The sequence below is a fragment of the Synchiropus splendidus genome, chromosome 3 (assembly GCF_027744825.2).
Source record: "Synchiropus splendidus isolate RoL2022-P1 chromosome 3, RoL_Sspl_1.0, whole genome shotgun sequence".
NCBI lineage: Eukaryota > Metazoa > Chordata > Actinopteri > Syngnathiformes > Callionymidae > Synchiropus > Synchiropus splendidus.
This window is the reverse complement of record NC_071336.1, coordinates 15105599-15132821: the sequence shown is the minus strand read 5'-3', so window position 1 is coordinate 15132821 and position 27223 is coordinate 15105599. Positions and strand designations below refer to the sequence as shown.

General features: G+C 41.4%; 1 protein-coding gene across 1 annotated transcript; it reads right to left on the bottom strand.

Annotated features, from left to right (window-relative positions):
- Positions 1–6543: 6543 nt before the first annotated feature.
- Positions 6544–25640, bottom strand: vax2 (ventral anterior homeobox 2). The gene is made up of 4 exons (XM_053861034.1): positions 25452–25640; positions 24877–25354; positions 21733–21920; positions 6544–11090 (listed from the first exon to the last, which is right to left on the bottom strand). The coding sequence occupies exons 2-4, from the start codon at positions 25109–25111 to the stop codon at positions 10593–10595; spliced, it is 921 nt and encodes a 306-aa protein (XP_053717009.1). The 5' UTR covers positions 25112–25354; positions 25452–25640; the 3' UTR covers positions 6544–10592.
- Positions 25641–27223: the final 1583 nt, after the last annotated feature.

Below are 27223 nucleotides of genomic sequence, written 5' to 3'. Positions count from 1 at the left end.
AGTTCAATCAGAGGCAGAAAATGGGAACAGAAGCCAGTGTGATGTTGTTTATGTTGCAATAGTAAGACAACAATTGTCTGACGCTCATTCTTCTCTTTTTGTTAGCGTGTCGCTACCGGAGCACAGCCTTGATTCTGATGTTCACAGACGAGCCACAAGGCTTTTTTGAGACATTTTCATAATCTAAAAGTGCAAGGTTGTTTGGCAGTCCATCAACAAAAAAAGCTCAGCTGTTGTTTGATTTGATTTGATTTTTTTCCTGTGACTAAATTAGAAACACAGTACAGGGTATCCTGGAGAACTGCCAACATAGCATTAGCTGTAACAAGGTTTGAAATGATTCTTTTATCATGTGTTTGCATTACGCTGCAAATAGCAACTGCCTTTTCCTGTGAGATATTTAAGTCTGTGGCAAATTTTCTGAAGGGGGATTAGGCCTCGTCAAGATACTGTTTTGCTATTTCAACAGTCTATCATGTTGTTTTATTACGCTTTATCATGACGCTAGTTTTCAGCAATCGTAACCTCTGGATTCTTTCAAACATTGAGAAGGTGGTCACGCCCATCTATTCCCACCTCATGGGACCTCAGTTAACAAAAAATATGAACGGGAGTCAATGGGGAGTTATTTTCCGATCTAGCTTGAAATATAGATCTCATATGATGTCTGTGAATTTGAAAGATACATTTTAATTTTAATGCTGTGAGAGCGCTGTATTCGACCTACATCAAAATTTAGAGCAGTTGGAATCTGCCGTGACGTCAAATATGCAACGGTTGATTTGTCGTCCAAATAATGATGTACTTTCACAAACAAATAAATCAAAAATTGCACGACATACGAAGATGAAACTCATGTCATTATACATCATTTAAATTGAGTTATGTGTGATCCAGGGCATGAGGCAAAGTGGACCAGAAAACAACTTCGATCTCCCCATAGACTTCCATTCATTTTTTTTTTCTGAGCTTAAGTCCCATGGTCCGAAGGGAAGGGACAGAGACTTAGGCTCCCTATACCACTAGGGATGCGATGAACTGCCTCTTTCTCTTCAAACGGAAAAAAAACTGGGTATCTATTAATACAGAAAACTGAAAATCAGTAGTTTGCCATTGTGCTCATTGGCAAATTCAAAAGTTTAATAGTCATGTTGCATGCTAAATAAAAAAATAGCTAAATAGTCCATCACAAGGCACACACACCATTCACACACATGTATCGAGCATGTCTGGACTGAGGGAGGAAACCAGAGAACCAGTCATGGACCATCATGCAAACTCCACCGGTCTGACCCCGCAACGAACCGGCAACCTTCTAGCTGCGTAGGCTAGACCACAATATTAAAAGCTAAAAACAAAATGATGCTGTCATTGTTTTTGCTGTAGATTGAGACTGAACCCTATAGACAACCACTCACTCATTAAGTTAGAGTCGACCGTTGACCTCAGTGTGGGTTCAGACTGGAGGACACAGCAATGTCCAGACTAACAAGCATCATGCACAAGCAGAACATACAAACACTGCACGGAATCAGTTCAATTCGCTGCAGCTGAAGGTTCATCTAGCAGTGAGGCTGCAGCATTCACCCCCCATCCCTCCACCCCATGCTATATGAATGACTAATCTCTCACATCAGCTTTTCGCGTGCTCATTAAACCAAGTCCATGAACCTCATTGGTTGTCTTCCTCTGCTTCTTTTACTGGGTTCCTCCACTTCAACCAACGTGTCCATTGTCTCCGTTTTGGTCTTCACATTCCTCTGTGTGAGTTGTCCCTCTGATATACTCTCGTCTTGTTGTTTCTACTCTTCTTTTGAACACCTTCAATGGTGGCAATGACTGTGACACTGAGCAAGGATTCAGAGTCCACAACTATTATGTAGCTACCATGTCTGACTTAAATGAATGCTACTGGCTTCTCCTGCTAGCGTTTAGCCTCTACTGAGAGTTGGATCTCGATTGAAGAAGAACCATGAGGCTGTGGTGCCAACATATCCAGGGCATATTTGTCCCAATAAAATGATGAAAACATTTCTTTGTGGCTGAAACTCTGCCTTTATTTGAATGAGTCATATGACCTTTGAGAAAGTTCTGAACTCTGTTCCGTGACTAACACGCTACTTAAAAAAAAAAAAGTCTGGATGTGAGAAACGCCGCTGTAAAAGAGAGATTTATGTCCAATTCTTGAATGAATCGTGTCAAAACAAGCAGCCGTCACTTAGCCCACGAGAGCTGTCACCTGACAATTAACCTCTGACCTGAAGACCCTCCCACTATTTCAGAGGCCATTTCACACAGGTTACTCACCAATTTCAAACCCAAAAGTTGGTTTCCAATGATGAGAACACATGAAGTAGAATTTGTTCGGCAGCAAAGTTCATCCAGAAATGCTATTCTATTGACTGCTGCGTGTGTTATGGCTTCATTTTGCCGCTTTCTCCACCACCTCCCAGCCTGCTAATCCAATTCCTCCCCATTACCCCCCTCCCCTCCGGAGTACATGACCTCCGACCCTGCGCACCTCTCTGACTGTCACATGACCACGCAGGTGTGGAGGGGTCTCTGCCCCGGCCAACCCCTAATTAGTGACCCTAATTAGTAAAGAGGCCCCCCTGATGGGCGGCTGAGCAGCTTTGGAGGGGAAATGGGAGGGGGCGCAGCGAGGAGGCGGGTATGGTAGCGGCAATGGAGAGAGAGAGAGAAGGACACATTCCTAAAGTTTAGCAGCGTCCACACACACACACACACACACACTCGGTTCAGTTGTTGATTCACAACAAACAGCTTCAGAGTGCTGATCTGGAAATGATCTGCTGTTTGATGTTGAGACCATTAAACCATTGTGAAGCACCAAGTGGGCATATAGCAACCAACCCACCCATTTTTGCATTAATTCTTTCAATTATCCAGCATTTTGGACCTTGCTGTTCATCAGTGGGGCCTGTTGTTGACATTCAAATTTACCACCACAATTACACACAGCGGAGATGGTGTTCAGTACACATTAGAATAACTGTTTTACCTTCATTGAAGTGTGTGGGTATCACTATTTTTATTATCTTTTGCTTAGACGGTGACTAATGCCAATAACAGCTCACACACTGTATAGTTTTAACAGCAGAACAGAAGAAATACACATATATGGTGAAGACAATGGAAACTACATTGTGAGACGGTGTTGACTCGAATGCATGTGGCGCAACGACATTAGCGTTTGACATGCATCTGTGCGAGGTGTGTGTGAGTAGCAGATGTCTTCCTGTCAGTTATTGAGGGATTTATTTTGGGATTCTTCCATGAAAAACCAAATATCATCTGGTGCACACACTGGTTGTGACGTTTCCACTATGTTTTATCACGTGATCATGCGAGATTTGTGGCCTGGTGGACGTGCTTCTCAATCAGTGCTGAATCTTTGTGTCTGCGATGTGCTTACATCAACGCCAGATTTTTTTCTTCAAATCTGGGGATCTCTGACCAATACAAATAAATACATAAATCACTGAGGATATTGAAGTTCCTCATGCTTTCCTCTGCTTTTCTCTCTGAATCGGGTCATGGTTACTTAACTATTTTCAAGTTAAAATGTGATAAAGCAAGGCCAGAGGTGTCAATGGATGGCTCGCTCCATACGTGGCCAGTGACTGACTTGCTCAGTGAGCCCCTAACATCAAAGTGAAAGGCTTGTAAACACATTTAGGCAACAGCACTTAAGACACTGGAACCTTCCAAATCTCCACTGACAGTCACCGTCACGTAGAAACAGTGACTCATAATTTCTTGTTGCTGGTCAGCCATATTGCCTCCTTCTTTTCTTCCAGCTGCCCCTCTGTGTGCCTGGACCCTGCAACTGCAAGTAAGGCCACCCATCTGGTCTCCTTTCTGTCCACCCTCTTGGCTCTTCCTCGCTCGAATAAAGGTGTCAATCACCATAATTGGCACCCTGCAGATCAATTGTCCCAGCTTGAAGAAATGCCCCATGCTGGAGTCTGGGCCTGACTGGGGGAAACACCAGCTGCATTACCTTCACAGCGTTAGAAAACCCACACAGCCCACCACCCCTCTCTGCCCAGCAGCTCACTGCAGTTATCGGAGGCTGAAAGATTTATGGAACGAGATCACGCACATATCGCAGACGCCCGGCGTGGAGATTAAAACCTGGACTGTACGAACTCTCACAGCTTGTGAGGAAGAGATGTTGTTCATGTAGTGATGCTCATGTTTTCTTAGTTTCTAAATCAACTGTGTAGCTTTAAAACACGTCCGATGATGGTGCTTTGTTTGGTTTTCTGCTCAGCAAAATGGCAAACAAATGGGTCAACATACATTAGAAGAATCAATCGTTGCCTCAGTTGGAGATTCTAAAAGTACAAATTTAACTGTGAAATCCTGAGCATTTCACCATCCAGGTCAGTCCTGTGCAGGTCAGACTTGAGAATGAAATGACCTGATGATGATGACCTGAATTCTGATGATTTTCTATGGTCAACTTTATATATAGCCCAGGCCAAACTGGCGTCAACGCATGTCACAAAACACGCCTATATATGCACACAATGATGAAAACCCTTTTTATGTTTTCAGACTGAGGAATCTAAATTGCATCATGTTTTTATATCTGGTCTTGACGTTTCCTCTTTCAGTCTACCCTTCAACGTTTCTCTCTCTCAAACTTTGCGATGTTCGGCGCCGCTCAACTCTTCCTCTAATTGCAGTCCCAAGGGCACGCCGGCTCGCGCTTTGTTCCGCTCTCTCAAATCCAGGTAGAATTTAATAGTATTTGAAAGCAACACCAAAACAGAGCTCAAAGGGTGAAACGCCTGCTTTGATTATGTGCGCCTTTCAATGAAGGAAGTCAAGGTTTTTGATACAACTGTGAGCGAGGGCTGTCCCTTGAATTGAGAGCATATCTCATCATCATGACCAGAAAGCACGTCCGCTGCTATAGCTCAGTTTGGAGGATTCTTTTTTTTTATTCACGTGGATAAAGACCTTACATTTGCGCTACTAGACATTTGATTAATTATATTGAGTGATAATATGAGCACCAATGTGCACAATAAGGGACGAACTTCTACTTATTGAAGAGTGTGACTGGGACTCCTTTAAGAGGGAATTAGAGTCTTAGCAGAATGTGACTGCATAAAGCACCTGCGTGACAAAATACAGGCTCCTTCACTACTGACTTATTACACAAGGGGCTCTCAGGTTTTTCTCCTTGTTGGTCAGACCAACATCAGCACTTTCATCACTGATAGCCAGAAAACAGTTTGTCAAATGGCTAAACTTGTGAAACAGTGATCTTTGTGATTTGACCGCCATCGGAAATAAGGATGCACAACATTCATCGACTGAATACATTGGCCCAAAAGAGACAACATTCAGCTTTGGTGTCGAAGAGTCACCGAAGCAGATTAGCTTCTTGTGGCGCTTGACGCGATCAAAGACTTTTGCTTTAAATCGACAATCCAATGTAATAGAATGTATTTAGTGCAATGAAAAGCAATGTCTGAAATATATATATAAAAAGGTCAGAATTATTCAATTATCTAAACATTAACTTTCTTTGACAAACATGTATGTAAACATGTTGTCAACTATTTAGGAAGTATTTTTCAAAAATAGTAAAAAACATATCACCACATTGGATATTCAGTATTCGATATTGTTTGGTATCATTTAATATTGCATTCGGCTTTGGCCACAATTTTTTCAATTTGTTGCATCCCTAGTAGAAAATGATCAACTCTTTCATGCACTTTGAATTATTATAATTTTTTTAGCCAACTGTGTATATTTAGAACTTGTGGGCAACATTAAAGGTTCAAGAGTTTGACATGATGCAGAAGGGTAGTGAAGAGATGAGAGACCAATAATGTCAGATCAGCTTCATGTAAGCTTTCAGTTTTGCTGATTTTAAGTTTCTTCTTCCTTTCTGTTCAACATTCTTTGTTTTGTTCCCATTTTGTAATTTTGGATTATTTCTTATCTATTCTATCTATTCTATCTTTTTCGCTTGTCTCTTCTACTTGGTGAAGTTCTAAGTACATTATTCCTAAACTGGAGGATTACTGTGTTGTAAGAGGTCTGCTTTCAAGGATGGTTAGGTACTGTACATAAGAAATGATGGTACAGAAGGAATTAGTGTTGTAGTCGACAGCACCTAACCCAAGGAGTAAAGACACAGACCAGAGGATATATATCCCAAGACCAAGACTAAACTAAACAAATAGCATTTCAGTTCCTGATTATTACTATAAATACTGAATTTATTTACTTCAGATTGTTTTGCAGCAAGAAACAAATGTACATGTTTATGTTGCTGATGGACTTGATGCTTCTGTCACTGTCTTGACTTGGTCTCAGGTTAGGTGCTCGACTTTGCAAGCAAAATTGACAGAATATGCTGCACTGAAAGTGTACAATAGCAGCGAGATAACAATAGTCTTTCTTGTGCGGTGACTCATTCTTTATTCATTCCTCAAACTGTAAAATAGGATGAGACGTCAGCAGTGTTGGAACAGTGAAGTGTTCTTTAATGAGTAGAAAAAAATGACAAGAGACTGTTTACATAGACATATATTTATATGCATATGAATAAAAATACATATACATTTTGTACAATATCTTGGCCGAGCGTGAAAACAGCTCTGTCAGCCCCGACAACAGAAGTAAGCCTCTTTAAATAAGTGCAAAATGTTAATGAGACAAGGAATCATAAAGCATTTAGGAAGTCTTTTTTCCTGTTTTTCAATTTTTTTTCTTTGCCTTGAGATTTTTATTTTTTTTTACCCTGTTGAAATCACATGGAGCGGACATGGAGATACTTGTGCAAAGACCCATTCATATATATATTTAAATATAAATTCATATTTATATACATGGTATGTCGCTGGTGCGTTTGACTTGACATTAAAAAGGCAAATCATGCATGCACTTGACTGTGCATGAAATTTTACAAACTAAACATGAGAGCATAGAAGATTTGAGAGAATGACCCATGCATGTGGGTAAAAGTGAGAAGGGGGAACTCTTCAACCAAAAAAAAAAAAAAAAAAGGTGTGTGTGTGAGGCTTTTCTGTTGAGGGCAACAAAATTCATGATATCAAGTGACAGTGGTCATTCACGTTTCTGATGTTCTGTAGACATAAATACACATACGATTACAGAGAGAACTTCATTCATTTGAAAAGATGTGGATGAGAAATATCAGCGAGTAGCAACCAAGTAGTGCTCCAGTATTTTGAGGTTTGTCTCTCGAGTGAGGGGACGGTTAAGCTGAATTGTAGGGCTAACTCAAGATGCTATCAGCTCCTAGTCAGTACTGATGATGGATATTGGGTCATGGCTGAAATAGGATCTCTGTAATCTATAATCCAAGTATCCAAACCCTAAAAAGACACAGCTCTGAGGAGTCTGCCTTTTATCTCTGTGTGCAACTGGACCAGCAGCCTGTAAATTTGCAGCTGAATACAACTAGATATCATGAAATCTGTCCTGAAAAATTTAAATACTGCATCAAAAATAGAGTAAGACAGTTTTGGTGACAACACAGCGGGGCAGCTACTTCAACAGAAGCTGCTAAAGCAGGATTTGAGAGAGGTCTTACATGAGAAGCCCACTGCCTGACCTCTCAGCTCCATCTCCCCACTCAATATTTCATGCTGCAGAGAGTGAATTATGGATGGTGCTTATAGAAAATAATAGTGTTCAACAACAGCAGCGCCACTGCCGAGCAAAGAGCAATGAGTAGACAACAGGGCTTTTCTTCCCGCGGCACCGCTGATCCAAACATAGCAAACAAAACACCTGATGCCAGCTGGTGCAAAAAGGACCGGAGACCCCACCGAGAATATGTCTGAGGTTCATGATCCTTTCATGGACCTCTACACAGAAGCATCTGTAAATACGCCCGGGCTTTGAATATCAACTTGTGTGTCCACACGTGTGGCGCTTTATCGATGTCTGGCTTAATTGGATTTCTCTGGAGACACACGTCAGGCCTCACGATGGCACCTCAGAGAGAAAGAAGCCAAAACACATAACTGTGGAGAGAATGGAGGTCTCGAGGCAGAGGTGAACTCATCTGACATGTACAGATCGCGGGCAAGCGGTGGTCTGCTTTGTGTCAGAAAAATACATCGTCTCATTTTCTCTTTTCCTCATCTACGCACCACAAAAATTAAAAGACGGGAGGCGAACTGTGCGTTTATCAGAGAGACCTGAATCAGTTGAAAATCCTGCAGGGTTCATCTGCTCCGTGATCTCTGCCTCCATGCCACAGCCACAGCATAACTTCTCAAATGAAAACTTCATGTCAAGCACCCGCATATTGTCCAACTATCTCTTAATCTCTTCATTACTCACAACGCATCTTTTAGAAGAATATCCCAGTTGTCTCTACAGTCCAGTGTGATGGTGAAGCAAACATAAAAAGCTTCCAGACAAATCTCTTCACCAACCTGCTCCTAGCCTTTGCGTACCAACTGAGGATCATGGGTGTTTTTCTTCCTTTAGCGCAGCATCATTTTCAAATTAAACTGCAGTCCTGATGAAAACACCAACACATGATCTGTTTTTGTGGAGTATCTGGTCAAAAACTGCCCTCAGGATGACAACGTAACGCAAAATCACTGCGACGGCAAGTGACGGCAACCTTTAAATACTCAAAATATAGCACAGAGTGGACACTTTTGTCCTCGACTGATTGACAAATATTGATCATTAATCGTGATTATGTTTCTATGAACTAACTTCTGAAAGTGGTGTCTGACAAGTTTTACGTAGTATGTTGTAGATCCTAAACGTTTTCTTTTTATTTATTTATTTATTTTTGCTGCATGGCGGAACGAGGCTGCTTTCTGTGTTTGTGGTGTCTGAGCAGGTGTAGCCTGTCACAGACGGGTCACCTCACAGGTGCACCCCGCACCCGTCTCGCCCTCTAACCACTGTGCCATTGCTGTGCCAGAAATAAGCCACAGAAATCCAGGTGAATCAACCAGATGAATCATGATGAGTAGTAAATACCTGCAACATTCAGAACAAATGTAATCTCAACATAAGAATAATAAAATAAAAGACATTTCAATCACACTAAAGCGTCAGCACTGAAGTTATAGTAAAGCAGCTCTCATTCTCTAGTGGGGTCTGCAGAACTATTGTAGCAAGATTCATGCTGTGCTGTCATGTGTTTACACACAAACAAGCCCAAAACCATCCGTATGAATGAGTCCTGGTGAATGGGTGCAATGGTACCTGGCTCTATGTAGCCTGCAGCCCCGACCCCACTTGAGGTCTTAAACATGTGTCTGTAGCGTTGTAAACTGTAGCTTTACTGAATAACCAAGAGCCCCTGTCCAAAGACATGTTTCCACCTCACAAATAAATATCCAGTTTCACTCAATAACATTAGGATGCTTCAGAAGCCAAACAAAACAAGGAGAGAGAGAAGAGCCTACAGACGTAAAGTGCTTTCATTGAGCAGAGACGGCGGACTAACAAGACAACCAATCAAATATCAACAAAGGAACAAACACAATCTCAAATAAAATTAGGAATAATTTAACAACGCTCGAGTTCTGCATTCATGAACGATTCCTGGACGTGGTGAAGAGTTGAACGGAATGACACGTTCACAAGTGGTTTTCCTGCTCTGATCTCGGTGACTTACTTAAATTGTGAAAATTTTTGGTTGTATGGTCATTTCAGTACATTGAACGGCTGCTGTGGTCAGTCTGTGAGCAACCAATAAAAACTGGCGTGTCCCCCAGCCCTCCTCCCCCCTAAAAAATCATGAGCGACAGCTGCTGCACTGTCAAACAACAGAGTCAGCGAATGGAAGACCTAAAATGGAGTCATGTGACTTTGTGATGCAAACATAGCATTAAGAACGATGAAGAATATTTGTTAAACCGTTACAAAGTAAGGATGATATATAGCACCAAACAAAAACGTCTTTTAGGCTCAGCAGAGAGCCGAGCACGTGTTCCAGGCTCGTACTTCGACACGGAATTGGGACTGAATCAGAGATGGGTGTTTCTTGTCTTCGTCCCTAATGATTTGGCAGAATCCTACCAGCGTCCTCACACAACTACTCTTCCGTTTTCCACTACTGGATCCAGATGTGTGATTTGTCCAGATACCACCACGTTATTTCACGAACACAACCAAATCAAGAATTTACAGGAAAACTACCGCTGGACGACAACAGACTGATATTTAAATGCTACGATTCTTCTTTTAGTCTTTCTTCCATCGTAAGAATCCACAAAAACTAAAAATGGAAAACATTACAGAAAACTGCAGATTCAGTCAGAATTTTTTCCCCTAGAAGGCCAGTATAGAAGAAACACACACACAAACTCACTGGACGGAAAAAAAAAAACTTGTTTGGGACGACCGCAAAGAGAGCAGTGATTAAAAAAGCCCCAGTTTGAAAGTTTTGTTTTCTTTCCTTTTTTTTAAATGGGAGGCGTCATCACGCAGTCATGTCACCATCTGTCACACAGCAGAAAAGCACCGTCTGATGATCCAGGCGCCCGAATGAGGTCCTGGAGATAGGGGTAAGGGTTCCTCCGATTTGGTCAAAACACTTAAGAGACTGTCTTCTTCCCGCTCAGATCGGCCTCCTTTCTGTCCAGCCGCATGTATGGCTCGAACGCTGAGGAACCGCAGCCGTAGCCGGACGTGAGTTCGTGGTGTGCGCCGCCCAGCAGCGGCATGGAGAAGCAGAGGGAGTGAGGTGGGGGAACACCCAGGCGTGGTGAGGGCGGGGTGCCTCCCAGCGAAGGCAGCGACAGCCCAAAAGTGGCTCCCGCCAGGGAACATGGAGGGGTGCTGCTGCTGATGCCAGGGGAGGTGGAGGAGGCGCCGCCCGGGCTGCTGAGCAGAGAGCCGTTGGCGGGGTGTGGCGGTGGCCCCAGAAGGGGGTTTGGAGTGGGAGCGGGGCCCGACAGAAGGCGACCCTGCTCCAGCAGCCGCAGGATGTTGCAAGTGGCCAAGGACTCCGACGAAGAAGAAGAACGTTTGTCTGAATCCTTAGTGGTGTCTTTCTTCTGCTTGGTGCGCCGGTTCTGGAACCAAACCTTCACCTGCAGCACAGAGGCAAAACAATCGGTCATTTAGGAGACAGGCTCCACCCTCCAGTCAGGGTGGGAAAGCAACTATTTGCTCACAGAGCTTATTGTGATGTTAAAGAACCAGACTTTCACCAGGTCACATATTGCAACCCATGCCCTCCACATCACTGTTCACACTCATGCTTCACAATCTCCTGTGTGTAACCCACTGGTTGATGGCCTCATGACACCATCCGACTCTGGTCACCAGTGGTCAGAGTATGGAGAATATCAATTAAAAAAGAGAGATTGGACACATTAAACTACTCAAACCAGAAAACAAATATGTGTTTAAAGAAAAGAGAGACGCCTTAAGATAAACTGTAGGTCGCTCTCTACTCGAGCCGTCATTGTTGCCACAGGTGCAAAGCCTCTACAGTGCAGTGTCTGAAACTATGTCATGCTTTACAACAGGATCTCATCTAATCTCCATCAAGGAGCATTCCTGTATTCACAGCACTCATCCTACTGTGTTCATTGTGCAGACACTTCCGTCCAAACTCTGTCGATTCAGTGATATCAGGTCTCTGTGTTTCTGTGTTCTGTGAGCTCACAAATGGAAGCAGTGAGCTCATGCGCCGCCCTCGGGAAAACATTCATACATGCAGAAATCCGTGCGGGACAAGCCCAGAGCCTGTAATCCCTCAGCACCTGCTGGTGGACCAAAGCTCCTCCACTCAGTGGTGGGTGGTGCCAGGTCTTCTACAGGCTCTCACACTTCAGCTGACACGTATGGCAGCGCACTGCGGGGTGATATCATGATGAACAGTGCAATGTAGCCTGATGCGAGCAGAGCAGACTATATTTAAAGGTTCAACAAAGGGAAGAGCGGCGTCATTTGCATCTCTCACGGTTTAGAAGTCTGTCCTGGCACGGCAGCAGCAGCGGAGAGGGGAAGAGTTGGTTGAACTCTTCCTGTCCCTGTCCACCATGTTTAATTCATGCGCTGCAGCGCAGCTTTAATGTATAGCGTGTGGAACTGTTGGGGCTGTTGGGATGTTCGTTGGAGGGCAGGAGGAGGTCAGAGGACATAGCTGCACGGAGAGTCATCGCTGAGATGATACACACACGTTAATAATGTACATGACTCAGACCCAGTATGAGGAGCTGCTGTGTTTCACTGGAGTTTCAAGACCACACGAAGGGTTTTCACTGATGAGGGAACTTTAATCTGATGTCCCTTTGGGGCACTAAATGTTTGATAAATAAATGGAAAAGTTGCATCGTGAAAGCAGCTGTGTTGTTATTCGAAACACAAGCTGAAGAACGAGTGAAGGTGAAATTCATGTTCACGCAAACTCATCAAATTTTGTTCCCCATGGCTGTGTGGGCACTCAGGTTTCCTCCCACAATGTGAATGAAAAACATGGAGTGATGGTTCAATTGTTTGCATATGAGTGAGTGGTCATTTTTCAACAGTCTTCTGTAACCTGGGAATGTCCTTGCTGAATCTGTTCTCTTTGGGAGGGAGGCCATGACAGGCCTGAGCTTCAGCCAGAACCTGTCAATTATCTTCCTGCTGTATGTTTGGTTCTGCTTTTTGTTTTTGTGCTTTCTTGTTTTGTCCCTTTTCAAGGCAAAGCGAATTGATTATGAATGCTCATGAAAAAAAAAAAAAGAGGTAAGAAAAAAATGAGGCGAGAAAATATGAATGATGAAAATAGTTATCGTATCTTATTTTTCATGGGTCCAAGTCATCTTCAAAATTGCTGTTGCATTGTTTATTTGTTTGACAACATAAAACGAATGTAATGAGAGACGAAAAATGAATGATAACCAGAATATGATTATGCTGTTTTTCTTCTTTTTTTCTTATAATTACATTTATGCTGTCTTTTTCAGAGCTGTTGTGTTGTGCTGTGTGTCATGTGTCACTCTTCTGTTAAATGCCGGAATGCATGTTTTATCTTATATAATAATAATCAAAACAGTAAAAACAACGGCAATAATAATAATAATAATAATAATATAGAAAAAATAAATAATACAAATAGTATTTAGAGAATAGAAAACAAATTTATTTTTCACGTATTATTATCATATAATTAAGAGTAATGATAATAATAATAATAATAATAATGCTATCATTACTCTTAATAATCTATTCTATCCTGTTTTTTGTTTGTTTTTGTTTTGTTGTATTGTTTGGTTTGGTCCTCCAAGTGAAAAAAAAGCTTAAACGATAATAGTAAATAAATTTGTCCTTATTAGATTGAAGCTTTTCTCCCAGTATAAAAAAATACTTCCCCACGGGCAAGTAATGTCGTATTTTCTTATTTCAAGAACTATATTTTGGAAAAAAAAGTGGGCAAATTTTATACACTAATATTCTGGGACAGCTAAGGTGACCCAGGTTTGGCCCTCATCTACTTATGGGGCCGGAGAGCAGATGCCGATGAAGACCAGTAACTGGTCAGTGCATCAGCTCACCATCGCTGAAAGCAACTGAGATCACAGTTTCTGCTAATGACTACGGCACAAATAATGAGATCAGAGAGGATCCCGGAGCTCAGAGTGGAATACTGACGCCAGCAAAATGAGGAAGTGCAGAGGGGCGGGACGCTAAAGATGGAGGACAACAACAACAGGAGGAGGAGGAGCCAAAGTCTCATCAGGTCACTCACTGTCTCCATGTTTACTTCCCATGAAAGGATTTTAACATGGATGATAGTCCAAACCACTCCCAGCATGTGGTGGGCTGGGGATCTGCAGTGGACAGATGAGCGGAGAAGAAAGCTTGCTACATCTACACTATTGGATGTAAATCCTGGTTAATGGGATGGCAGGTTCAGAGCTCGGCCAGAGATTATTGCCGCGGGAGATCTGGATCTGCAGTGACCTGCGTTTGGCCCGGCTTCACCCTCAGTACCCCACCCCAACCTGAGACCAGAGAAGGCCTCCATCAGGACAGCTGGGCCGGGTTGGATGAAGAGGAGGAGGAGGACAGTGACAGAGTCCAGAAGTTGATCACATGTTGATGGCTCAGGAAGAGTCAGTCAAACACAATAATTGCAGTTGTTACAATACAGTTTCTGGACTGTTGCCAGCAATCTCTAGTTTTATTTAAAAAAAAAAAGTTATTTTATATATATATATATATATATATATATATATATAATAACTTAGTTTATATATATATATATATATGGCGCACACACACATATATACATGAATTGAAATTCTTATACAAATAGTTTTAAAAGCACTTTAGTTAAAATAAGGTTCTGTAAAAACTTGAATATAACCACCATCGTGATTTATTGTGCTGTTGTCAAACTGATGCAAAATAAACAATATTTTGTTGTTTAAATGTACGTATAGGTCCATCATTTGATTCAGAAATATAACAAATTCATTCAAATTGAAAAATGTGGTTTCTTGAGTCAAATATTCTTATACGATTAAACTGTGATTAATTGAGATTAATTAATCACAAATTCTCGAATTAATTAGATTATTTTTACAGATTTTATTAGATTACTTTTACATTTGCTTTTTATTTATCAATATTTTGTAATGAATTACTGTTTTGCCGTATTGTAATTTGACCTTTCTGTTGTCTTAATTTGGTCAACAGCTGTAGTGAGAATAGTTTAGATCTAATGTCTTTCATCAATTATGCTAATTTTGAAGCGTTAATGTTTATACATCCTCATGTATAAACATTTTTTATATATCCTCAAATTCAAAGTCCTTTGCTACACAGGTGTTTTTTTTTTTTTATAGGAAGGAAAAAGCGAATCAAATAAAAATCACGAAATCTGTAAAACAATCTTTGTTGAGGTCTGTTACTTGGTGTAGTCATTTTTTTCTTTTTTGTTTTGTTTCTCATGTTGAATTTAATATTGGACATCTTTCTATTTTCATCTATAAACCAAATGATTTTAGAGGATTTTGAATGACACATTTCTTCACAAACCTCTGACTGCATGATACAAGCTGTGTTTGTGTATTGCTCGGTATAGTTTGCGCTCTTTTCAAGTCATCCTTTCATTTTTATTGCTGTCGTTCACAGCCCCTCCGGGCGTGAAGTCTTTCCCTCAGTCACAGAATCCAATAAAGCAGCGAGAACTGAAGCAGAAATGTGAGCTGGAGCTGTGGTGGAAATTCGCTGAACAAAGGTGAGGCTGCGACAACAGAGAGCACAGGAATATTATAAAGCGAGGGCCTGAGGTGGGACACATGACTACACAGGCCAGTTGGTCAAAGGTCAGCCAATCAGCACCTGTGCTGTGCTCGGATGCAGCCAAACTCCGAGGTGTAAAGGTTAAGCCAGATCAGAGGGCCTCCATATGTCTGCGTCCAGAGGGGCGTCCAAATGATAATAACAATCTTTGTCAACGTGTTCCAACCGCTGCACAGCAGCAAAATAAGCTGCCTTTACCTTTAACTCTGGTTTGGTCCCATCATGCAAAGAAAAATGAGGGATTGTGACAGTAAAGTCGGCATGAAGGGCACTGGGTGATGGTCTTTCACACTTTCCATGACCCCTCCAGCAGCCCGGTGCTCCTTCCCTGACCCTGGTCAGACCCCCTGATCTCAGACATGTGATGAACCACAGCACATGCGGAAACTCTTTTCCACAGAGACTGAACCAGTGACCAGTGAACTGTGTGTGAGACAGCCCAGTGGACTCTCATGTTCGGTTCTGCGTAACCAGGGATTGATTAACTAACACACATGGCGTCTCTCAAGACCATTGCAACATGTTTAATGGGGTGAAAATCACAATATTATGACAGTTAAGAAAAAAAATATTTTCTTTCAAATTGCTTTTTTTTAAATTGCTGTCTACAACAGTTTCCGTAATTATTTGCTATGGATTTTAGTGTGACTTTCATCAGTTTTTATTAATGTTAATGGATATATATTCATTTATTATTTTTCTCATTGCAATCTCAAATAAATGTAGTATCTGCACCTTTTTAGTGTAGAGATTTAAATGGTTTTGTCAGCAAATTACAGAGATTGAAAAGCAGCAGAGTGAAGAACAGCTCTTATTCCTAAAATCCCTATTTTCAGAACAGTGGTTGTGTGTAACCGTGTGTGAAATTGTGTCTCTGTTAGGTCTTATTTGTATGTTATTGTCAGTCAGTGGTGTGTCAGTTGTGTGTTTCTGTCAGTCTTTCTGGTTTGCTTATTTCTCTGAATGTTTGTGTGTTACAGTCAGGTTTGTCTTTGTGAATGTGTGTGTGTGTTTTAGTCATTTTTGTGTTTCCATCCACAGAGTTTCTAAATTGGAGGTTGTATTTTAATTGTCATGTTTTTTTCATTATAGTAACCACCAAGCCAATATCACATACATCCACTGATTCGATTGAATGGTTTTAATATGCAGATTTACAAATCATTTTAGCACTTTTTAAACTTGTCATAAATATTAGAAGTATGTTGTAATTTTATTTTCAGGTGAACATTATACAGATAAAAGTTGTGATAAAATACACTAGTACAAATAATGGAATTTTCAATAAAACAGTCATGTTCTGTTTTTTGGGGTTTTTTTTTTTTAAGTTTAAAAATCTAAGAATGACAGAAGATTGTTTCCATCAGACGACCCATTTATCTTAAAGTCCTCGGTTCCTCCAATCAGCTGTAGAACAAGAAGTCCAGACATTAAATGTTCTCTAGCTGTGGAGGCAGAGTCAGTTTATTACAGCTCAGGCTTCACCTCAAACCGAGTGTGGGAAGAGGCCTCCATCGCACCTTCCCTCATTGTAACTAAATTAATGAGCGTGTGTGTCTTAATGAGCGCACATCCTCGTTCAGAGGCTTCACCTCCTCCTCCCCTCGCACCACATCCCGATCCGGAGTCATGACACTTTTACTTCATCATCTGTTCAGGTGAACTGGCTTTGCTTTGACCAGCACATGTGTGTCCAGGTTCAGCCAGAGGCTAACCCCGTCTTATAGCATCGCTGGTAGAAATGGCCGCCTAATCCTCCTTAGTGCAAAAGCACTTGGGACTGTTATGAGGCCCACCTCTTTCTCTGGGCCCCGCCCACAAACCGCCATCCATTCAACAGCCTTGGCCAGATGAACTATCGAAATTCGCTTTTCATCACGTCCTGTTGTGGCAGCAAAGGAGGACGAGCGACACTCACACATGTGCATGTGCCTGTGAGCACGATGCTACAGCGGTCAGCTGGGGAGCCGTTCCTGCCTGACGCAAAGAACTATTTCCTCCCTGACCAGGAGAGACTTGGTCTTGTTTGACAGAGTCATGCCTTTATCCTGCGTGTTTGTGACAACGCTTGCTCCCTAGAGAGCTGCAGTATATATTCTGAGCGACACACCGGCAGCGTTTGGCGAGAGAACCTGAATCAATCAGCTGCTGGGAGACCTAAGTGTTGTCATTACCTCATCAGCTGCTCGCCTCATCAAATGATTGACAATCAGAACCTTGCGTCCAAATCAAGGCGGAGGCAGAAGATGGCTTCTGCAGCTTCAAGCCACCACAGTGGGAAGAGCTGTCACTTTTCTATTGTGAGCACAAAACACAACAAGTCCACTCTCTGCCTCCCTTCCTGTCTCCGTCCCCGGACAATCCCGGTTCTGTGGCACCGGCTCTCGGCCACATCTCCCCGGAACCACGTCACCGGACCAGTCCAGACACCATCTGTCTGAGCCGCCACGAGGAACAATACACACAACGAGGACATTCACTGGATGTAGACATACGACCACCATCATGTCTGTTCCATCATCCAGCACAGGGGCTGTTGTGAGGTCAGACTGTAGAATGCCAACCAGGTGAAGAAAGGCCTCATAGTCACCAACAGTCATCAGGCTGTTTGAGAATGAAGCTTTTAATATCAACCCTAAAATTGGCAGCAAGAGCGCAGAGAAAGCGGTTGTGTCCGAATTGCCAAAATGGAAGGGAAAAAAAAAGAAAATCATAAATCATCCTTTGTTAGCCACAAATTATCTTTTTTAATTTCTGTAGACTGAATTTGGCATCGGTTAAATCAAAGACTTCACCTAAGACAGCAGGGGTTCTTCACCATTTTGATCTTGGGGCCCACCATTTCCAGAACAAATGGGTCCGGGGCCCATTCAAGGAATAGAACTGATTCATGTGATTTCTGGTTTCAGAGTTACTGATTTCATTTGTGTTCAATCACCACACATGTAAACAAAGCAAATCCTTGTGAAATTACACGAAGCCATGTGATCAGCACAAAGATATTTTTGTCGAGGAAAAATCCAACCAGCAGCACTGTCAGGTGCAAGTCATGTTCATCAAATTTAAGGAAATTCAAGGGAATAAAGAAGAAAAAAAATACCTTTGATGCAAACTGTTGAGGAAATTGGAAAAGCTGAATGTCATGAATAACATTCTGATATCTAAATATCATAAAATATTTTCTGTTTTTATAAATAAACTCTAAAGAAGATAAGTAAAGTGTAAATGAAAGTATCGGCATAAAATGCTCAAGTGTATTAAAGCTGAATGTCTCGCGGTCCTCACAGCCCAGAGGTGTAAAACAAAGAACTTTAAGCGGCCCTGTAGGCTGTAGCTCACGGCCCAACCACGGACCTCGGCCCTATGGTTAAGAATCACTGACCTAAGGGATTTTTTTTATCCAACATTTTCATACAAAATGTAATTCATCAACGTAAAAGGAAAGGGGAAGTACATATAAATATAATTATAAAACTATTAATACACTATGAGTTTGTTCACTCATTATTATATAATTATTATATATAGAAAATTTGATTAGGAGTTCAACAATACTATATATGCAAAATTTGTACTCCTACAGTATTATCATTAACGACAATTAATGCTCAGTCACTAGCTAAAATTATCGCTTGGTTTCCATTGCTAGTTCTTTTTTCAATGTTATTTTTTTTTGCCTGAGAAAATGGCCGAATGGTCTACAGGCGCAGGAGACTCTCAACTTCAGCAAAGCTGGTCACACAGTTCCAAGTAAAGGGCTAATGCTCTGAGGCTGTGATGTTAATTTTAAAGGACGTGAGGTAGTTCCACTCTTGTCCTGCGACTAGAACAACAAGCCGACCGACCTTGACTATATCAGCCAGCAATGGCTGTTCAGACTCGATAAAGAATCGCCAGTGCATCACTCTGGCAGCACTCAACAAACTAGGCAAAAAACAATTTAAAAGGCAATTTGTTTTGAACATACTTGGACTATAACAGCATCTATGATGCATTCCATTGACACTTAGAAGCAGGAACTTGTGGTATTCCATAACATTCGTCGAAGGAATTCCAATTTAAGAAGTATTCTCAACCAGCACGATTGTGAAGAAAAAGTAAAACATCGATAACAAACACAACACAAACTACTGATACGTGAATCCTTTGAACTGACGATGTTTGTAGCAAAAGATTATTTAAATAATGATTATTTATAACTGTATTCAATTTAGGACCCCATATGTTTACTAACGCCGTCAACTGATGCATTTGCCTTATTATATTTAAAAGGCACCATTACCACATTGAGTCTAATAAATGTTTAGAAAAAACTGTCGGGACTTTTAGTTGGTTTGGCCAAAGAAGTTTTAGTAGCCTGGTCCAAAGAAACGTTTAGACCCCATGAAAGCCCAACACCTACATGCTGGTTTCTGCTTACACGAGTAGAAAAGCCCATTTCTATCAACAACATTAGCGTCCATCCAGGCCGAGATGTTTATGCAACTTACACATTAAAGATTAAAAATATGCAGCCATTACTGTCTGCTTCAGCTAGATTAAACCGGTTTAACACGCGCTTTTAAATGTATAGATGTTTCAAAGAGGAGCTGCCTGTAGACCGATACAATAACTCAGAGAACTGAAGAACACTAGAACTAGTCTCTCTGGGAGGGAGGAGTGGAGGGCATCGCAATGGCACAGTTTTAATATTTCACAATGTTCATGTTATAGGCCGGCCACATACATAACTGCATGAATGAACAAATTTATTTTTACCAGACAATTAAATGTATAGTCAATAAGGACAATAACAACAGTAATTGTTGTTCTGCGATAAACTCGCAGTGTGAGTACATTTTGTATTAATATTCTTGTATGGACCAGTCTTTGATAAGACACTGATCTGATGAGGACGTTTTGATTTTTGCAGACATTGTGAGGACAATTTGGCCGGTCCACGTAGAGTTTGGAAGGTGAAAATGTCAAAATAACTGTGTCATTATAATCGGGTTTAAGCTTGGTCCAGAGTCCTGGTTAAGGTTAGCCATGTGTTTTGGGGGGTTAAGTTAAGGGTGAGAAGCTAGGGAAAGCATTATGGCAATGAGAGGTCCTCACAAAAATAACAAAACAAACATCTGCATATCTATCCTAGCAAGGTCGATTTTGGGGAAAACACACCCTTGTTGTCGGACCTCACAAGGTTAAGCCTCAATTTGAGGATGAGGACTAGGTTTGAGTTTGTTTCAGAGTCCTGGCTACGGTTAGCTGTTTGTTTTGGATGGTTAGGTTTAGGATGAGAGGTTAGGGAAAGCATTATAGCAATGAGTGGACCCCACAAAGATGGAGTGAGGAACCTGTGTGTGTGTGTGTGTGTGTATGTCCAATATTTGCTGCCTCATTGCGTGATTAAATACCTGACCAAACTAATTGGAGTTATGGCATGGGTCACTGACTAAATCCCCAGCACTGTATTTAAAAGAAAAATAACATGAACAATTCAACCTCCAGAAAGGACGGTAATTGGCGTTTATCTTTCACTCACACATGTTTGATTAAAGCCAGTCGCTTTAACTCATACTGAACTCCCCTGGACGCCATCTTAAATCTGGTCAGCTGGTGACCCATGACAGACGGCTGTTAGATAGATTTTAAAGAGTTGTAAAACAAAGGGTGATGATTCGCGAGAGGTATGAACAGGCTCCATAAAACAGTCCTTAAACTCTGTGGTACAGAAATGTTGGATGCCTTTGTAGCGAATAGAAGGGTTAGAAGATTATGAAATGATTGGTAAAATATGTTAAGTTCACTTCGAACATACAGTAGATCCCTGCCCTTTTAGGCTGAAAACACAGGCACATCATGAAAACAGCCAGGAACTGATTTCTGTACCCAGCGTTTACACTCAGGCTAACTTTCTTTTTTAGACATATTAAAGGGGGAAAAATCTGATGTGACTTCATACATAATTCTATGGATGGCAGTGGTGGCCAGCCGGAGACAAGCTGTAGGCCACCTGAAAACTGATCGAGGGATGCCCGTGGCCCTGAAGCCAGACTTTGGAAATTGCTAAGTTGTGAAGAAATGCGCTTTCTATGAGCAAGAAAAAAAGGAAGTAAAGATCGAGTGAAACATTCTTTAAACCTTTAAAACAAAATTAAAGTTTTTGTATTTGTCCCCCACAATCGAGTATGATTACGAAAAAAAAATCACTGAATAAACACACTGTCAAAAACTATAAATCAAGATGTTGTACGTGTGTTTAATTTAAAAAAGCAGGTTATTGTTTCTGTATTTATTTAGTTTGGTCTTGTCTTCTTATTAACTGGCTTCGAGCCTATATTCAGGCAGACATCTATGTGGTAGTGTATTTATATGTTGCAACATCAAAGAGCATCGAACAATCTTTAGGTTTGTGTGTGCGCTCGAGCGTCCGTGCGTGCATCTCACCTGAGTCTCGGACAGGTTCAGTTGCCTCGCGAGCTCAGTGCGCTCCCGCCCCACCACGTACTGGCAACGTTGGAACTCGAGCTCCAGGCGGTAGAGTTGTTCAGCGGTGAAGGATGTTCGAGTCCTCTTGGGCCGGTCCAAGTCCAGGCCTTTCGGCAGGACGATCTCTCGGATGGTCCCTTTGGCGTCTGATCGGCCAAATAAAACGAAAAGCATTAACATCTTTTACAGACTGTACAGTTTCAAATACTGTTTGACTATTTACCATGGCGTGAGAACGAGGCTTTCAAACTCAAAATTCAACCAATATTACAATAAGTATATTTTAATCTCAAGCGTGCTGAATACTGATGTCATATAAACGCAACACGTCACGTGACAGGAAATGCCCCGACTAATATTTCATAAATGCTGTCTTTTAAGACTGTGAATTGTTAGACTATTAAATTTCGAAATAAACTTATTAAAACCAATTGCAAAGTGTGAAGGTACGTTTCAGTTATTTACTGGATCAACCAAATGATTTTGAAACTTGGAGGCCATGGAGCCGGATGGTTGAACAATAAAAACACGGGCACTAGAGACCGTTACAATTGAATTACAATGTATGCGATTTTAAAAGAAATATTTACACACAAGTACATGCTTGTTTTACAGATATAACTGTAGTGAAACGACAAGTTTCGTTGGGCATAGAGGACTGGTCAACAGGGACGTCGATGACAGAAATCGCAGGAAAATGGGTTCGACAAGACAATACAATAACAATACAGAGTGCAGTGAGTTTTTGACACAGTAGGGGGAAATGCCCGTGTCTTGCACTATATTTCTGTTTCAATGTTGAAACAAAAATTAAAACAATATATACGCCCTACCAAAATCATGTTATCGCGGTATTCAAAGGTTTAGATTTATTTTGTCACCATCTTAACTTAAAATTCGGTCTGTTTGACGTAGGTCTGGCACATTTAAATAACTTTAAAACTGTAAGGGAAAAAGATGAGTAAAAATCAACTTTAATACTATATATTTAGAATTAAATTTTGTCTAATGAATTAGTGTGTGAATGGAAATCAAAATCGACCGGGTGAGAGTGCGCACGAGCGTCTAATAAATAAATTTAAGCGAGAGATTTATGAGATCAAGAGCAAACTAAAGATGGGCGACACGGTTCATGTATGGGTGAAGCGAACACACTGGTCGTCGAAAGTACAAATACATTTTTTAAATACATGTTTAAAGTATCTCCATGTTTAAGAAAATGATTAAATCACAGCTAATTCAGATTGAAAGTGAAATAGCCTAAAAGGACATTTGGCATTTTTCAAGCTACCATGCAGTAATAATAATAATAATAATAATAATAATAATAATAATAATAATAATAATAATAATCTCTCGCGACAATCAAAATGGCGGCAATATTTATATGGCATTTATCGCACCGGTCACACACGACCTCCTCTTTGTCGGAGCTTTTTCTACTCATAAAATATTTCCACTTATATCTGGTGAAGAATGAATTAAAGATGAAACAAACAGGTAGATGACAAAGCCCGCGGTGCTTAAATGGATGATTTTTGAAAGCTTGCGTGGAATTTTGAAGGAATAAACCGGACGTATTTTCGGGGATAATAGATTGAAATTCCCGATCATGGTTATGTCCTTCGAAACGTGGTTATTCTGGGATGTCTGCTTTACCCGCAGGCCTCTCTTTCTGTCACACACACACACAAACACACACACAGGGAAAGCGAAAGAGAACACAAATATTGCCTTCGATGCAACATTAAATTAAGAAAACTAAACTATTGCGCGGTGCAGTCAATAATATATATGAAGTTGCGCACGTAGAATAATGGAGGAGGATTACAGCGGTGTTCACGAACACAGACGCAAACAACATGAGCTTATGCACGCAGACCTGCTGACCCCTGGGTGACCCCGACCACTCTGCCATGGAACACATACACTGACAAACAAGCGGAGGGGATGCAGTGATGCAGTTTTTCTTTTACTTTTAGAAATTAAATAGTCACGTTTTAAATTTTATTTCACAGTAAAATGTGGGGTGAACGCACTTGAACCACATAACTAATGTCTTCGCCGTTTTTATCTTCTTCCATGAAATATGTTTTATCATGTTTATTTCCTGGTGTATGATATTGGAGGTGAAATATTCCCCTTTTTCATTTTGATAAATTATATGTGGCCCATGTAATGCAATCTTTTACAGGATGAAGCGCTTTGTCCTTTTTAAGACAGTCAATGAACGTCTTTATACGGTGTGTATCACATTATCCAAATTGTGGCTTGTGTTCATGTAAAACCTTGATTCATGTCAAAACCCAATATATTGAGCGAAAAAAAAATGTCGAAGTTAACAGCATGTCCAGGCTTGTTTATTAGTAATAGTAATTACCATCGAGTACAAATAATTGTTCTAGTTTTGTGACGGACGTATCTTTTACGTTGTGTTAACAATCAATAGATTCCTTAACGGATGAAATTAATTTCTTATTTGATAAGTAAATTACAGCGCAATTAATTGAGCAGAAAGAGAATACAACAAATATATATTCAGTTGTGTAATTACTACAGTTACATGGTACCTTCAGTAACTATTCTGCATCTCATTTGTGGATATGCTTCATTTAATGTTCCTGTAAAAGGCTCAGATTAATTTTGTAATATAATAAAGGGTCATCTCGGGGGGAGGGCGTGGCCACACAGTGATAAATTAATTATGAAGAAGACGATCAGTGATACAAGAACAATCAGCTCATACATTCGCACAGAGGTGATATTATTCAGTCACATAAGTGTCGGCGGCGTTTGTTTTTTTAATGGAAGAATAATCTTCCTTTTACTATGGTTGACAGATGTATAATATTTGGCTTAAGTCGTGAAAGAGTGTTGCTCATTGTAGCTTAAGAGGGTGAATATCTTCTTAACAAGTGAAAGTGGTCCAGAATGGTTGTTTTTGGGGGTCCAGCCTGCACCAAGGGGTCTGCTTTGTCCGCACCCCTTTTTCATGGAATTAAATAATATTGGATACAATAATGTTTCATCCGCAACAATCACTTCAAGTCATTTGCTGTGGGTTCGAGCCGTGCATTTGGAGCAGAGTGGGGGTCACAGTACCTCTCACGAGGATCCTCCTGCAGTAGTCCGGGTCAACTCCCAGAAGTTTGTCGTGTCCCTCTTCGCTGGAGGAGGTCGGAGTGGAGGCTGATGTGCCCGGGGTGTCCGAGGAGCTTTGTACCGGCGATCGGCTTCCAATCTCGGTGCGACACTTTCCCTCCATTCGGTCCGGACACAGCGGGTTGGTTCCACATCGGTGGCTCCCATCGCCCATAGTCGTGTTCTGGTCGAACATCTACAAACTACTGGTGGTTCTATCTCTGCGGGGTCCTCTGGTCTTCTTGCACAGAGACCAGGAGAGCATATGCCCCCCCTTCCCTCCCAAACAGAAGATCCCGTTACAATGGCAGATCCTGGATCTGGACCGAGATCAGACGTCTTGGCATCACGATGTGACGGCGACAGGCGAGCGGAGGAACCGGCGAGAAGAGAGTCCGGGCTCTGGGTCTAACCGATAAAAGAGGTGCACATGGTGGTTCTGCAAGGTACAAGGGGCAACTGGATCAATGTGGGGAGGTGCCAACCACACACACACACACATATATGTATATAAAACATACACGCTGCTCACCCACCTAAAACAAATGAGGTTCAACAGCGAGCAGGAAACTTTCTCCCGCTGCAGCCTGTTACTTCTCCGGGTTCTCAGCGGCAGGTGTGGGGGGGTCTCTGGAGGGGGCTCGCTCCTCTGGCTAATACGTCTGTTCACGGAACATCACCGTTTTGGGGCGTTCAGAACCGCCGCGTCTGAGCCAAGCGGTCGGCGTGTGTGTGGGGAGAACACTTGCACTTCGCCGGCAGGAGACTGATTTACAGCAGCGACGTCACTTCCTGTTCCGACAGGACGCCCTGTGATTGGTCAGCTAGCTGGGCGCTTCGTGACCGGTGGAGCGGAGCTTCGGAGAGGAGAGACGGAGCTTGACCGGGCTTCCCTCGTCCACCAGTGGACATGCGTCGACTTCCTACTTAATTCATCCTAACTATGTTCTTCCAGGTGCGAACATTAAGTGTTCCAAATAGCCGTAAAACAACGACACCCAAATGTATTTTTACTGAACGACCCCGCCCGCCATAATTATATGGATTTTGAGCTATTTTTGTGTGAAATATTGGATTTAATTATTGGATCATTCAATCCAATATTTCATCGTGTCGTGCTAATCTGTCGAGCAGATCAGATTCCAAACCTATCCCAACTTTATATGCAATATATAACATATTTGTTCATTTTGAAGTAATGACAACTATGAGAGTAACATGACTGCCTCATTTATTAATGTATTTTTTTTTTCATTATCATATGGACGCGTACACACTGATGAAACTACATCCAATTTGAAAAATTCTCTCCCCACCCCTTATAAATCCAAAGTTTTTACATTTAAATGACAAAAAGATTTCGTCAAGTTACAATACTCATCCATTTATTCTATTCCAGCTAGATTTATCTATTTATTTCAACTTCATGGTATGACTGAATCTAACTTTACTTACCTATACAGATAGAATAGATTGATTTATTTTTCCATTGAGGATCACTATTTATTCAATGGCAAATTACTGTCTTCAATCTTACATTTGAAAATAAAACAAAATCGTAAATAGGTTTTAGATGAGACAGTACATATTGTTGAATTAACAGACGAAAACAAACGGTGCTATAATAGAAATGAATGTTAATATCAAAATGTAGCTCAAAATTACGGTATCTTCCATAATTACTGTTTAATTTGTTATTGTAGTCTGCTAAGTGAACATAAATTGAAGTTCATTTATGTGTTCTTCTAAACAGTAGCTCAAAGAAGGCAGTTTTGTGAAGAGTGGCTCTTGGCCTTGCGCCTGATCATAAAACGCTGTTAATGTTATAATTAAGTGAGATAAATTGTCATCTACTGTCAATCATTATCATTATTTTTATTATTATTCTGCTACTACTGCGCCACGCACGCACGCGCGCACGCACCCAGGGGAGAGCAGGGGCATGTGTGTTGATGTGCCCTGCGTGTGTTATGATTGTGAGATGATTTCAGAAATCAACAGGTGAAGCATCTATGGAAACAGAAATCCAAGGCCACAATTATCCCCCTCCTGGTCCACACACAACGCACAGCCCGTTATTTCTGCCGGCCTCCACTCCAAGAATGACAATCAAGACGCGCTCAGGAACTGGACAAGGGGAAACTGATTGACACTGACGCACGCGCGCATACACACACACACACTCACAGACAGGTTTGTATTTGCATGTCGTGGGGTCCGCTCGTTGTCATAATCCTTTTCCCAGTTGCTCACCCTAAACACAATCCTCCACAACGAATGACTAACCTTAGCAGACTCTTACATTCAT